The 13,781-nt window shown below is 34.3% G+C and overlaps 1 protein-coding gene across 1 annotated transcript in view; it reads left to right on the forward strand.

The window, feature by feature from the left end:
* The first annotated feature begins 830 nt into the window (after window positions 1–830).
* LOC149783628 (NADH dehydrogenase [ubiquinone] flavoprotein 1, mitochondrial-like) overlaps window positions 831–13,781 on the forward strand; it is a 66,650-nt gene continuing 53,699 nt past the window's right edge. Inside the window, exons 1-4 of the mRNA XM_089931876.1 lie at window positions 831–988; window positions 2,576–2,652; window positions 4,582–4,671; window positions 9,652–9,800. Coding sequence (XP_089788002.1) covers window positions 943–988; window positions 2,576–2,652; window positions 4,582–4,671; window positions 9,652–9,800 — 362 coding nt within the window. The 5' untranslated portion in view covers window positions 831–942. The remainder of the gene's footprint in view (window positions 989–2,575; window positions 2,653–4,581; window positions 4,672–9,651; window positions 9,801–13,781) is intronic.

Consider the following 13,781-nt stretch of genomic DNA (forward strand, 5'->3'; position numbering starts at 1 on the left):
GTTTTTTTTTTTGTTGTTTTTTTTTTGTATTTCACGAAAGTCTTGACATTCCTTTATGAAAGCTTTCAGTAATATTTCAACGTCTGCAAAGACCTGTATCATCATTATCATCATCATCATCATCTCTTTAATAATTTATATTTAAAATGAATCTATTCTTTAGTTAAGTTGTTAGTTTTTTAGTTGCTTTTTCCTGCAAGCGTGTATTCGGCTAGAAGTAAACGTTCGACATAAATAATGTTTGGTTTCTTAACTGTTGTTGTTGCTGAAGGGTTTAATGCCAAGATAGGCTATACATGACGGCCAGTATTAAAATAGTGGAGGAAGAACCCGGGAAAACCCGGAAAGAACCACCGACCCACAAAAAGCTCCTGGCAATCTTTCTCACATATCCGCATTGGCCGAACCCGAGATTGGAACCCACGCAGACAGAGGTGAGATACTAGTGATCAGTAACGGTTAGCGCTTGGTTTCTTAACTGAATAGCGCAGGTTGTTTGTTTTTTGGTGTTTTTGTTTTTGTTGTTGTTATTGTTGTGTGTGTGTGTGTGTGTGTGTGTGCGTGCGCGCGCGCGTGTGTGTGTGTGCGTGTGTCTGCCTGGAGCTGTAAATTTGTACAGTCTATACTTTCGAGTACAAATATCTTGCAGATATTCCAGGTTCTATCCGGTGATTAAATTCGTTCCCGTCTTTATGTAATCGATAGATACCTCAGACACTCATGCTCCCTTAATTTTATATAGAACTTGCTCCTATCTGATAGAGGGCGTTTAGATTTGTATATTCCGGTAATGCGTGTAACCTCCGTAAATTCCTACCTCGGATCCACGTCCCGAGTCCAAATAATTTTCCTTATTCAGGTTTTGATGGTCGAAACTTCCGCTGGAGGTTTGCCATCGGAAGGTTTATGTAACACCGATTTTATAAGAAATTAAAGTGGAAGATGGCCAACCTGTGTAGATGCAATTCTGGAGTGCGGATTGTAAACGGTAATCTTTCAGATACAGTCGATAAATGTTGCCACTTCAAATTGTTATAATCAAATTAAAATTCAAGGACTTCGGTGTTATAAAACAGATCGGTGAAGGACGGCCAAGAGTCTTGATTTTTGTAAAACACTGTGTATTTTGTTTGAAGCAAGTTACAGTTACTGAAATTTAGTTCTGTAGTCCAATTATTTCATAATAAATTGTTCAGATTAATAGTTAGCAAATTGATTGCATCCAAATTGTACGATAACAACTGGACGTCCCCCCCCCATATTTAGATAAAAACAGAATGGTTTGTTTTCTTCATAATGTATGGATGCATAATTAAAATAAATAAATAAAATGAACCCATTATGATATCTTTCTCAAACAAATTCACAGGAAACCCAGAAACATACACCAGGAACGAGTCTTGCCTAAAGGATAAAAGCGTATTGCAAAATATATAACCTGGAACACTGTATTATTGCGGTACTTAATGTTGTTATCAGTACATATTAAAACCGTTCTGTTATTGCTGCATTGTTATTGTTTTACTGATTTTCCCTGCATCTGTTTCTATAAAACATCTCCGTCAATCCAATTGCATAATTGTAGACAAACTGTTTATGGTGGCTGACCCAGATTACCGTAACATGGGGGAAGAGCTCTTTATTATCAAGGTATTCGCCTAACTTAAGTATGGTAGCACACACATATTATAATAAACATAAATTTCAATTTACCGATAGAATGGAATTAACATGCTTGCACTGGCTGAATATTTCCACAAAAATTAAGGATCCAATTATTAAATTAAATAATATGCTACTATCAGTTAGGTTGAAATCCATGATAAGAACAGTAAAAATTAAAATAAAATTATATACATTGTAACTTGTATCGGTCAGGAACTAAATTCATCTGGAAATAATTTCAGAATTGATAAAATATGGGCATCTTAAAGTATGAATTAAATGTTTGGAAGATCTTGTCTGAGATGTAACACTTATTTTATGAAATTGAATTCTGTACAGACTGAGCCACAATTAACAGTATGTACTGTAAGGTAAAGGGTTAACTCCACTTCTGATGGGTACATTAATACTTCTTTGTTTAACAACTGCAGTGTCATGAAAGCATTGCTCTCTAATTGCTTTCTGGTCTTGTTAGTCCAGTCTAGTCCTTGATTCTGGTCTTGTTAGTTCAGTCTAGTCATTTATTCTGTTCTTGTTAGTCCAGTCTAGTCATTTATTTTGGTCTTGTTAGACCAGTCTGGAACTTTTTTTTGGTCTTGTTAGTCCAGTCTGGCCATTTATTTTCGGTCTTTTTAGTCCAGTCTAGTCCTTGATATTGGTCTTGTTAGTCCAGTATAGTCCTTTTTTCTGGCAATTGCTTTAATGTTCAAAGGTCATGAATGGAAGTTATGTTTTGAAAATCAAGTAACATTAAACCTTTTATCACCCATAAAATGATTAATTCAACATTTTACATGACAGTAAATTGCATAAGATGAATGAATTTTAAAATATTGATTGTGTGATTTATTTCACTGGACTTTTGTATATACCTGACTTGTATTAATTATGCGTGATTTTACATTAACAGGAATTCTACAGAACTTTAGTCCAGTTGCAGTTCTAAGCATTAGGAACAACACCACTGCTACCAAGCCTCCACAGAAGGTTTGTATACTTATTTGGACTAGCAAGTAAGCATTAATTATTTCTAAAATAAGGTTAATAATGAAGAGACAATGCAACAAATTCTTTATTTCCAAGGACATGATTTGTATAGGCAGCTCTGATGCAATGATCTTCTCAACACGTTGTTATTTTACCGTATTTTTTAATGACCTTTTAAATTTTTTAAATCCTCACCCATTTCATCCAAGACTTTTCTGCCCATTTCATTGGAAAATAAATAATGTTTACATTTATAAAAAGCAAAAGTAAAAATACAATTATGTTGGAAGAAACTGTATTTGTAGAATTAAATCCAAAACAAATACAAATGCAAGGCTAAAAAATTTAAAAGCATATTTAGTATTTTTACATCTATGAAATTGTTTTCAGTAAGTAATGCACATAGATTAATCTTGAAGACTTTTAAGCCACAGCTTCACATTATCTCCATTCCATTAACATCTTTGACCTTCAGGCATTTTTTTCTGGACATGAGCAGATACTATATCAGAGCTTCCTTTGACTTAAGAAGTTGATCAGATCATGCCATGACAGTAAAAAATATTTAAATTTTAAGATAAATAAAGCTTTCTGATGTCACTTCCAGTGCATCATGGACCATTAAATACTAGTTTTGGACTGCCATTGTGTTAAGATTTGGCACACGGTGGAGTATGAATCGTTGTGAGATGTTCTAGCTACAGTTTAATTATGATGCCTTAAGTATTTAAATAGCATGGAGAAATGACATTCATAATGTTGAATTATATCACCTTTGCACAGTTATTGCAAAACATTTTTAAATTTGTAAAATTTTATGAATCAAACATTAATGTAAGAAATAATATTGTTAAAATTGTATTTTTTAACTTGGTAACAAATAGGTCAAAAGAAAGACCATAAAGATCGATATATTGTCGCACTGCAGACATCGTAGCGATATGACTGAAAAATTGTTAAAGCTACGTTAAAAATCCAAATCACACAAATAAAGATAAATATACCTTTTTTTTAATTGCACAATACAGTTGTAGTAATATTTTATGAGTTTTCTCAAAGCTATATTTGGATTAGGCAATCTTCATTACATATAAAGCAGTAGGGAAATGACCATATATCTTAAATTTATTAAAAGACAATGTTTTTGTATAATTTGGGAATTTAAACCTTTTGATAGTATCTAAATGGTGAATCCAACTTGTTTCTTTTAAAAAAAACATTCCATTTCCAAATTAATGATATCAGTAGGCATAAATGTAAAGTCTTGTATTTTATGGAGACCATCATTAAAGTGTGTGACATCATGAGATTACTTATTCAATGCTAAAGTTATTTATGTCAAATTCTGCATTTACATACCTGCTGACAGGTTTGTTTAACATAATGTGTGCCACAAGTTATCAGATAAATGACATATGAAGTTATGTATGAAGGGGCATAACTCCATTAAACAAGGTCATGGAATGCAGAAAAGTTAAATCTCTTTAAGGTTTCAGCAATGTAAACCTACATACTAAATTTGGGAAAAGTCCAACAATTCTCAATAAAAATTATCCAGTAGAAATGAAATAGTAATGGATTGACACACTGATGGTTGTACTGACTAGAGGGTTTCATGACTTCAGCAAGCAGGGTCATAATAAGAATATGTCAAAACAGATGTGGATTTGTACCAGCTGTATTCAGCTGCTGTAGTGTCAAGGAACACTTGTATGTATTAAGAACTCTCTTTGAACAGACAGACCCCAAAATTAAAGAAGTTTAACTTTATTTAATGTAACTCAAAATTAAATTATTAAAGCATTTAGTCGGGACTTCATATTTTGTGTTTAAGTATTTTTGCTGCTGTTTTACAGAGAAAATTGTATATGAGACTGAGATAGTTTAATAATATATAAACATATTCAAAGGTAACTACTTTTCTTTCAGACAAAATTTGGCCCATTGAAAGACCAAGACAGGATTTTTACAAACCTCTATGGGCGACATGACTTCAAACTCAAAGGGTCAATGGCGAGAGTAAGTATTCCCAATATAAACCAAAGCGTTAAATTAATGTACCATGAAGTTCTACAGTAATGTGGCATAAAGTATGATAGTAATGTGCCTTAATGTATTAAAGTCATGTGCCTTATTGTATCAAAGTAATTTGCCTTAAAGCATTACAGTAATGTTCCCTGAAGTATTACAGTAATGTTCCCTGAAGTATTACAGTAATGTGCCCTGAAGTATTACAGTAATGTGCCCTGAAGTATTTCAGTAATGTGCCCTATAGTATTACAGTAATATGCCCTAAAGTATTACAGTAATGTGCCCTAAAGAATTACAGTAATGCATAGGTGTCAACCCTTTGAGATGAAAACCTGTACGCCAGACCAATAAAAACCTTACACGGAAAAATGTATTCATACATTATATAAGATCAACAGTTTTAAAACAAGTGCTATACACAAATTATTAAGACACATATTTACATAATTATTTACATTTATGAAACTTTATTTCATTTTTTTTTACTTATAACGCTATCATCTTTCTGCTTTGGCTAAGCAAAGAAGCTTTTGATGGATGCTGTCTTCTTCATTTCAAAATTTCTTTCATGCAGTTTTGTCCTGAAGTGTTCCTCAGATCATATGTGCTCAACACCACCACTTTAATGTCTTTACTGCATATTTCACAAAAAACTTGAAGATCCTAGCATGGATACATCTACATTGCCAGGGAAGACTTTAATCCAATCAGCCTGAAATTTGCCACAACCTCGGTCAGTGTCTTCAAGCTTGCGTTTCTTTGAGTTAGGCTTAGCCATTTGATGGATGGAATATTTCAACTAGATGAGAGAAATAAAAAAAAATAATGTAAAAATTTAGATTTGACATGTGATAGAGGAAGATCTCCCGATTTCCCCATAAACCCCAAGATATTATGCCAGGAACTATCCAAAAATTGAAATCTAGAAATAATTTTTTTTTACACAGTAGCAGTCCGGAAGTTTATACCTCATAAGCTGTTGATCGTTTGTATTAAAACTGTGTATCTGGTGTTTGAAAAGTTATGAATTTGCTATATGGTGTACTGATTATGGTCACAAACTTGATATAAATTGGAAGTGTTACATATTTTCGAGTCACTCACTATCTGCACTACATCCGTCATTATGGCAATGCATCTTCCTGTTTGCATTACGTATCTGACAAACTTAACTCAAAACTATAACAGCACGATAAAATGCCTGTGCTAAAATCAGTAGAGTATTTATTTTTAATTAGTATATTGTTAAAATTTTTATTGAAAATCGACTTTATCTCCACACAGAAAAGTCGGACGAATTACGGTTACACCAACATGATTGCCACACTATGTAAAGTATGAAAATTGATGTAAACTTTATGTGTTTGATAGTAATAATAATAAATAATTAAATAATAATATATAAAATAAGAAAACATGCTTACTACGCAGGCAGTTAGTCAATATTAGAAATAGAGCATCTAATCTCCGAGCGATAAACGACAAGATCTTCACACAATGGAGTTGACTCATGAATCAAACTCGTTTCATTATCAAAGGAAAAGCACAGTTTTGAGTATGATTTGATTGGTTGTTTCAGGCCACCATAGTCTCACTGAATTCTCATGCTAAAACAAATTATGCCAAGAGTCTTGGATGCACACAAAATAGATTTTTTTTTTAAATTTAAATTTTTTTTACGAAAAACCCATATAAAGCAGTTGTACGGCTGTACACTGACGAAAAAGGGAAAAACCATACAAATTATGGGTAAACCGTACAACTTGACACGTATGGTAATGTTCCCTATAGTATTACAGTAATGTGCCCTATAGTATTACAAAAATGTGCCCTTTAAGTATCACAGCAATGTGCCTTAAATTATTACAGTAATGTGCCCTAGAGTATTACAGTAATGTGCCCTAAAGTAATGCAGTAATGTGTCCTAAAGTATTACAATAATGTGCCCTGAAGTATTACAGTAGTGTGCCCTAAAGTATTACAGTAGTGTGCCCTGAAGTATTACAGTAATATGCCCTAAGTATTACAGTAATGTACCCTAAAGTATTACAGTAATATGCCCTAAAGTGTTACAGTAATATGCCCTAAAGTATTACAGTAATGTGCCCTAAGTATTACAGTAATGTGCCTTAAAGTATTACAGTAATATGACCTCAAGTATTGCAGTAATGTGCCCAGAAGTATTACAGTAGTGTGCCTGAAGTATTACAGTAATGTGCCCTAAGTGTTACAGTAATATGCCCAAAAGTATTACAGTAATGTGCCCTAAAGTATTATAGTAATGTGCCTTAAACTATTAAAGTAGTGTGCTTTAAAGCGGACCCTGGGTGGCCAAGAGGTAGAAAGTGGTTGTCTTTATCAAGCACTGCCATATCATCTCTATCTGCATGGGTATAAGTCTCGGGCCCACCCTGTGTTGTCATTTGAGAAAGCTTTCCAGGTGGTTCTTATTGGGGTTTTCCCAAGTTCATCCTCCACCAGTTGTACTGGCCACCATGTATAGCCTATCATGTGCTGAAAAAATAGCATTAAACCCAAAGAACAATAACAACATGTACTTTAATATATTATAGTACTGTGACCCAAGTCTTTTGTTGACTGTATTACAAAGCATCCTCATCTTAAGGATGATGTCCATCTTTCTGTAAGGATGATGTCAATCTTTCTGTAAGGATAATATCCATTCATCTTTCTGGCTGGTTGGCTGCATTGTTTAGGTTAGGATCATATTCACAGACACTTGTATGCATAGGGGCACATAAGTTGGTTTTTAGATGTCTTGTGGAGTATTACATTTCATTAAATAGTAGATCATTACCTATACTTATGGACCATGGACTTACTTTAGCATTTGCATTTAGCCTGTTTTCTTAGGCACTGTTGCTTTCAGAGTTACAAAATGTGTTATTCAGCTTTGTGGTGAGAACTAGTCATTAGTGAAAACTTGGTGACTGTCTTATATATCATGTTCCATTGATTGTTTTTCTTCACCTCTCCATTGAGCTCTTCTCTAAGTTAGGGTTTGCATTTAGGTAATATTCATAGTCACATGTTACTATTTATTTGTGTTATGTTGATCAGTAGATCTTTAAGTGAAAATTAGGTAATGGTGACCTTTATCGTATAATCCAGTGATTTTGATGTAGCTCAATTTTGTTGGCACTATTGCCGTTAGAGTCATATACAGGGACATAACTTGTCATGAGGAATTTAAGAGCCTACACTGAAGCTAGGTCACTCTGACCTATATGTTATGGCTAAGTGATTTGTGTGAACAGTTGCATTGAACTCAGTTTCTTTAGGTTAGGATTTGTGTTTACAGCATTTGCTCAGACACTTTTGCTTGTAGAGTCACAAAAGTTGGTTATCAGTGTTGCAATCTTTAATTCAGAGGAATCCAAAGTCTACAAGATAGTTATCCCATGAAAATGAATTTATAGTATTCATTATGTGCAGTCCAGCCATACAAACAGTAGTAATTTTCAGAGTAAATTATTCATTGGTTTTGCAGAGAGGCACTTTCTTTGTGAGTGTACATGTGTCATCTATCATTTGCTGTCTTAACTTTAAATAAGCGTTGACATGACTGCTTAAATCTATATAAAGTCTGCGTGCATCTCCTTTGACCCGTTGCCACAATGGTATTAATTAAAAAATTCTGCAAATGAAAATTATACACAACTCAGCCTCTTCATTATCAAACAACCCTGACTGAATTATTATCAACTTTTCCAACTGTGCTGTCATTTGTTTTGCAGCTAGTAAACGGTATATTTTATATTGTTGCATTCACTTAACCTTGTACTCTTAATTTTGATCGGACTATTTCGAAAGGTAATGAGAAGGCGTACAGTTGTGTACCACACAGTTTTCACACACTTAAAGGTTTTGAAAACTCATGATCTTCACTAAAACTGTTTTGATGATGGCAGTTGTGGAAGATCAGGGATTTACAAATTTTACAAAACTCACCTTGACTAGGGCAAGCTGACTGGAAAATTGAACATGCCCTTGGAACATTTGAGCTTGCCCCAAACAGTATATCCCTAAAGGAGTGAAACAAAATATGATAAAATGTATCACATAATATTTATTTAAACTTTGGTTGTTTTTCTTCACCTTTGTTGGCACCTTGAAACCATAAGCTGATAATTAATATTATTATATATATATATATGTACATGATAGATGAAGATAGATGTGTATATTATAAACAGTTCGAATGTAGATATAGTTTAATTAGAAGAGATACAAACATAAATGGATAGAAGAAAAGGTAGACACATTTAGGAGCAAAAGAGAGAGAAAATATTATGATTTAAATGTAAATATTTAGTTAAAATCTAAATATTTATACCTTATATGTCAAAATTTGATTTAAATTATCATGTCTGCAGAAGAAAATACAAGACTGCCTTGATATTGACAACATGATGGAAATGATGTACACTAGATGAAATAAACTGTTGCCAGTTATGTAGAAGAATAATGTACCACATAAAAATGCTAAATAAAGGTGCTAATATATATGTGTGTGTATATATATATATATATATATATATATATATATATATATATATATATATATATATACTGTATATATATATAAAAGCTCAAAGAACATTTCAAACTGAAGTTGGCCCATTGTCAGTAGTGCAGCTTGCACAGAGCTAGTGTATATATTTTATCCAGACTTCCAGCACTAACATTAAATATGAAATGAAATTTCTTTTATCTTGTATCCCCCTCTCAAACTTTTGGACTTGCTTGTGGGCAAGTGCTTTGTAAACCTGAGCTTGCCCAAACCAAATTTGAGCATGTCCCAAAAGACTTGCAGGCAGATTGTAAATCCCTGAAGATAGATACATGTAAGTAATTTTCATTGTCATAATTTTTATAAATACAACCCATTAGGAGCTTGCACATATCTAATGGTGCTTCAATATTGGCTCATATTTTCCCCAACAGGGAGACTGGTACAAGACCAAGGAGATACTTTTGAAGGGCCCTGAGTGGATCCTGAAAGAAGTCAGCACTTCAGGTCTACGGGGTAGGGGTGGAGCAGGATTTCCCACTGGAATGAAGTGGGGCTTCATGAATAAACCAAGTGATGGAAGGTAGAACTTGATATAGACATATTACTCATCTTTTTTATAATGAATCTTTTAACAAATTTTATTCATATTAATTTGGAATGAATCCACTATACCTAATGGTTAGTTTGATTCGACATTTTCAGTGGCAACCACTGCAGGGAAGTAAAGAGACTTCATTTTTTGTCACATAGTATGTTTAGTTCTACTGGTTATGGGCCAAAAAGCCTACAGGATGGCATGTTGTCTGTCATCCATTAGCATTGGCATCCATTTTTATGACTACTCCTAAACTACTTGAAGGATTGCAGTGAAACATTACACTCACATTCCGCCATTGGTCCAGTTGATATTGAATGAAAATGGTGCCACTCAGACAGCCAGTATGGCTGCCACAGTGGCAGTCTTGGAAATGTTGATATTGCTACACCTCCTGAATGGAAAATCATATTAACATGCAGTTTTCACAGCAAGACTTCTAATGATGTCTTATTGGATCTAAATGAAAATGATGCTGTCCAGTGTGGCTACCATAGAGTCCATCATCAAAATCTTCTTGTTGCTACTTGTCCAGAATAATGGGTCACATTAACATAGCTTATACTAAAAGATTTTGGTTTTTTATATCTATTTGTTAATCGCTTCAGTGGCCTAGTGGTTAGAACATCGGTTTCAGACATGTGAGGTTGTGAGTTTGATCCCCGGCCAAGTCATACCAAAAACTTACTAAAATGGTACTAACAGCTGCCTCGCTAGGCACTCAACATTAAGAGGTTAGTGTTAGGTCTGGTCGGCCTGGAGTCAGGATAATGTGACTGGGCGGACATCATGCTATATGTCTGCGGCATGATGCCCCAGTGTTAGACATCACTATAAACTGCCACGCTGCAGATAGTGTAGTGACATGACTGAATTTTTTTTAAAGCTACGTTAAAAATCCTAATCACAACACACATATCTATTTGTTCCTAAAGATAAATGGAACCAATCTGACATCCAGTATGGCCACCATGACAGCCATCTTGAAAAACCTGTTATCATTACTCCACATCAACACACATTTATACCAGCCTGATGTCTGATCATTGATAATTGTACTAATCTAACAACCAGTATGGCCACCATGATAGCCATCTTGAAAATCTTGTTATGACTAGCACAAGTAAATGGAAAGACAAATAGCCATGGAGTTTTTGCCAGATGATTTCATATGATGCCAACATTAATAAGGTCCCAGTCTGAAATTCAGTATGGTCAACATGGTGACCATTTTGACAATATTCTTATTGCCACTCCTTGTAGATGGATGGCTAAAAGTACTGAAGCCCAGTGGGATTGGATCTTGCGAAAACACAGTTATGTGAATAAGATGTTTATTTACGATGCATTTGAATAAATTAGTGAATCTAATACACGTTACTTGTGCATAAAATCCATTAGTGGATATAATAAAATAATGTAAACAAAGTTCAACAAAAGATATAAAAAATATAATTATTTCTGAATGGAAATGATCAGAATATAGGATTTCAACAAATAAAGTATCCTGTATATGAATGATATAATCAGCATATGGAACTATCAACAAAATATGAATTATGTATGGAATTTTGAACAAGTATGGTTGACAAAATATGGTTCTGTCAACACAAAATATGCAATTTATAAAAAAAGAATTATTGATACATGGTCTGTCAACAAGTATGATGGATGATTGAATTGATGTATGGTCTGTCAACAAGTATGATGGATGAATGATTGATGTATGGTCTTTCAAAAAGTATCATGGAAGAATGATTGATCTATGGTATATCGACAAATATGATGGATGAATGATTGATGTATGGTCTATCAGAATGTATGATGGATGAATAAGGCAGTATACTACATAATCCACCAATTCCTTCATTAAGACAGTGTACTACATAGTCCATCATTTCCTTCAAAATGGCAATGTACTACATAGTCCACCAATTCCTTCAATAAGGCAGTGTAGTACATAGTCCACCAATTCCTTCATTAAGGCAGTGTAGTACATAGTCCACCAATTTCTTCAATAAGGCAGTGTAATATATAGTCCACCAATTCCTTCAATAAGGCAATGTACTACATAGTCCACCATTTCCTTCAATAAGGCAGTGTACTACGTAGTCTACCAATTCTTTCAATAAGGCAGTGTACTACATAGTTCACCAATTGCTTCAATAAGGCAGTGTACTACATAGTCCACCAATTCCTTCAATTCATTCACAAATTTACTACATAGCCCACCAATTCCTTCAATAAGACAGTGTACTACATAGTCCACCATTTCCTTCAATAAGGCAGTGTACTACATAGTCCACCAATTCCTTCAATAAGGCAGTGTAGTACATAGTCCACCAATTCCTTAATTAAGGCAGTATAGTACATAGTCCACCAATTTCTTCAATAAGGCAGTGTACTACATAGTCCACCAATTCCTTCAATAAGACAATGTACTACATAGTCCACCATTTCCTTCAATAAGGCAGTGTACTACGTAGTCTACCAATTCTTTCAATAAGGCAGTGTACTACATAGTCCACCATTTCCTTCAATAAGGCAGTGTACTACATAGTCCACCAATTCCTTCAATTCATTCACAAATTTACTACATAGCCCACCAATTCCTTCAATAAGACAGTGTACTACATAGTCTACCAATTCTTTCAATAAGGCAGTGTACTACATAGTCCACCATTTCCTTCAATAAGGCAGTGTACTACATAGTCCACCAATTCCTTCATTAAGGCAGTGTAGTACATAGTCCACCAATTTCTTCAATAAGGCAGTGTAATATATAGTCCACCAATTCCTTCAATAAGGCAATGTACTACATAGTCCACCATTTCCTTCAATAAGGCAGTGTACTACGTAGTCTACCAATTCTTTCAATAAGGCAGTGTACTACATAGTTCACCAATTGCTTCAATAAGGCAGTGTACTACATAGTCCACCAATTCCTTCAATTCATTCACAAATTTACTACATAGCCCACCAATTCCTTCAATAAGACAGTGTACTACATAGTCTACCAATTCTTTCAATAAGGCAGTGTACTACATAGTCCACCATTTCCTTCAATAAGGCAGTGTACTACATAGTCCACCAATTCCTTCAATTCATTCATAAATTTACTACATAGTCCACCAATTCCTTCAATAAGACAGTGTACTACGTAGTCCACCAATTCTTTCAATAAGGCAGTGTACTACATAGTCCACCAATTCCTTCAATAAGGCAGTGTACTACATAGTCCACCAATTCCTTCAATTCATTCACAAATTTACTACATAGCCCACCAATTCCTTCAATACGACAGTGTACTACATAGTCCACCATTTCCTTCAATAAGGCAGTGTACTACATAGTCCACCAATTCCTTCAATTCATTCATAAATTAACTACATAGTCCACCAGTTCCTTCAGTTAAGCAATGTACTACATCATCCACCAATTTCTTCAATAAGACAGTGTACTACATAGCCCACCAATTTCTTCAATAAGACAGTGTACTACATAGTCCACCAATTCCTTCAATTCATTCATAAATTAACTACATAGTCCACCAGTTCCTTCAGTAAGGCAATGTACTACATCATCCACCAATTTCTTCAATAAGACAGTGTACTACATAGCCCACCAATTTCTTCAATAAGACAGTGTACTACATAGTCCACCATTTCCTTCAATAAGGCAGTGTACTACATAGTCCACCAATTCCTTCAATAAGGCAGTGTACTACATAGTCCACCAATTCCTTCAATTCATTCATAAATTAACTACATAGTCCACCAGTTCCTTCAGTAAGGCAATGTACTACATCATCCACCAATTCCTTCAATAAGGCAGTGTACTACATAGTCCACCAATTCCTTCAATTCATTCATAAATTAACTACATAGTCCACCAATTCCTTCAGTAAGGCAGTGTACTACATCATCCACCAATTTCTTCAATAAGACAGTGTACTACATAGTCCAC

Source organism: Sinohyriopsis cumingii, chromosome 14 (genome assembly GCF_028554795.1).
Source record: "Sinohyriopsis cumingii isolate HCF-2022 chromosome 14, ASM2855479v2, whole genome shotgun sequence".
Taxonomy (NCBI): Eukaryota; Metazoa; Mollusca; class Bivalvia; order Unionida; family Unionidae; genus Sinohyriopsis; species Sinohyriopsis cumingii.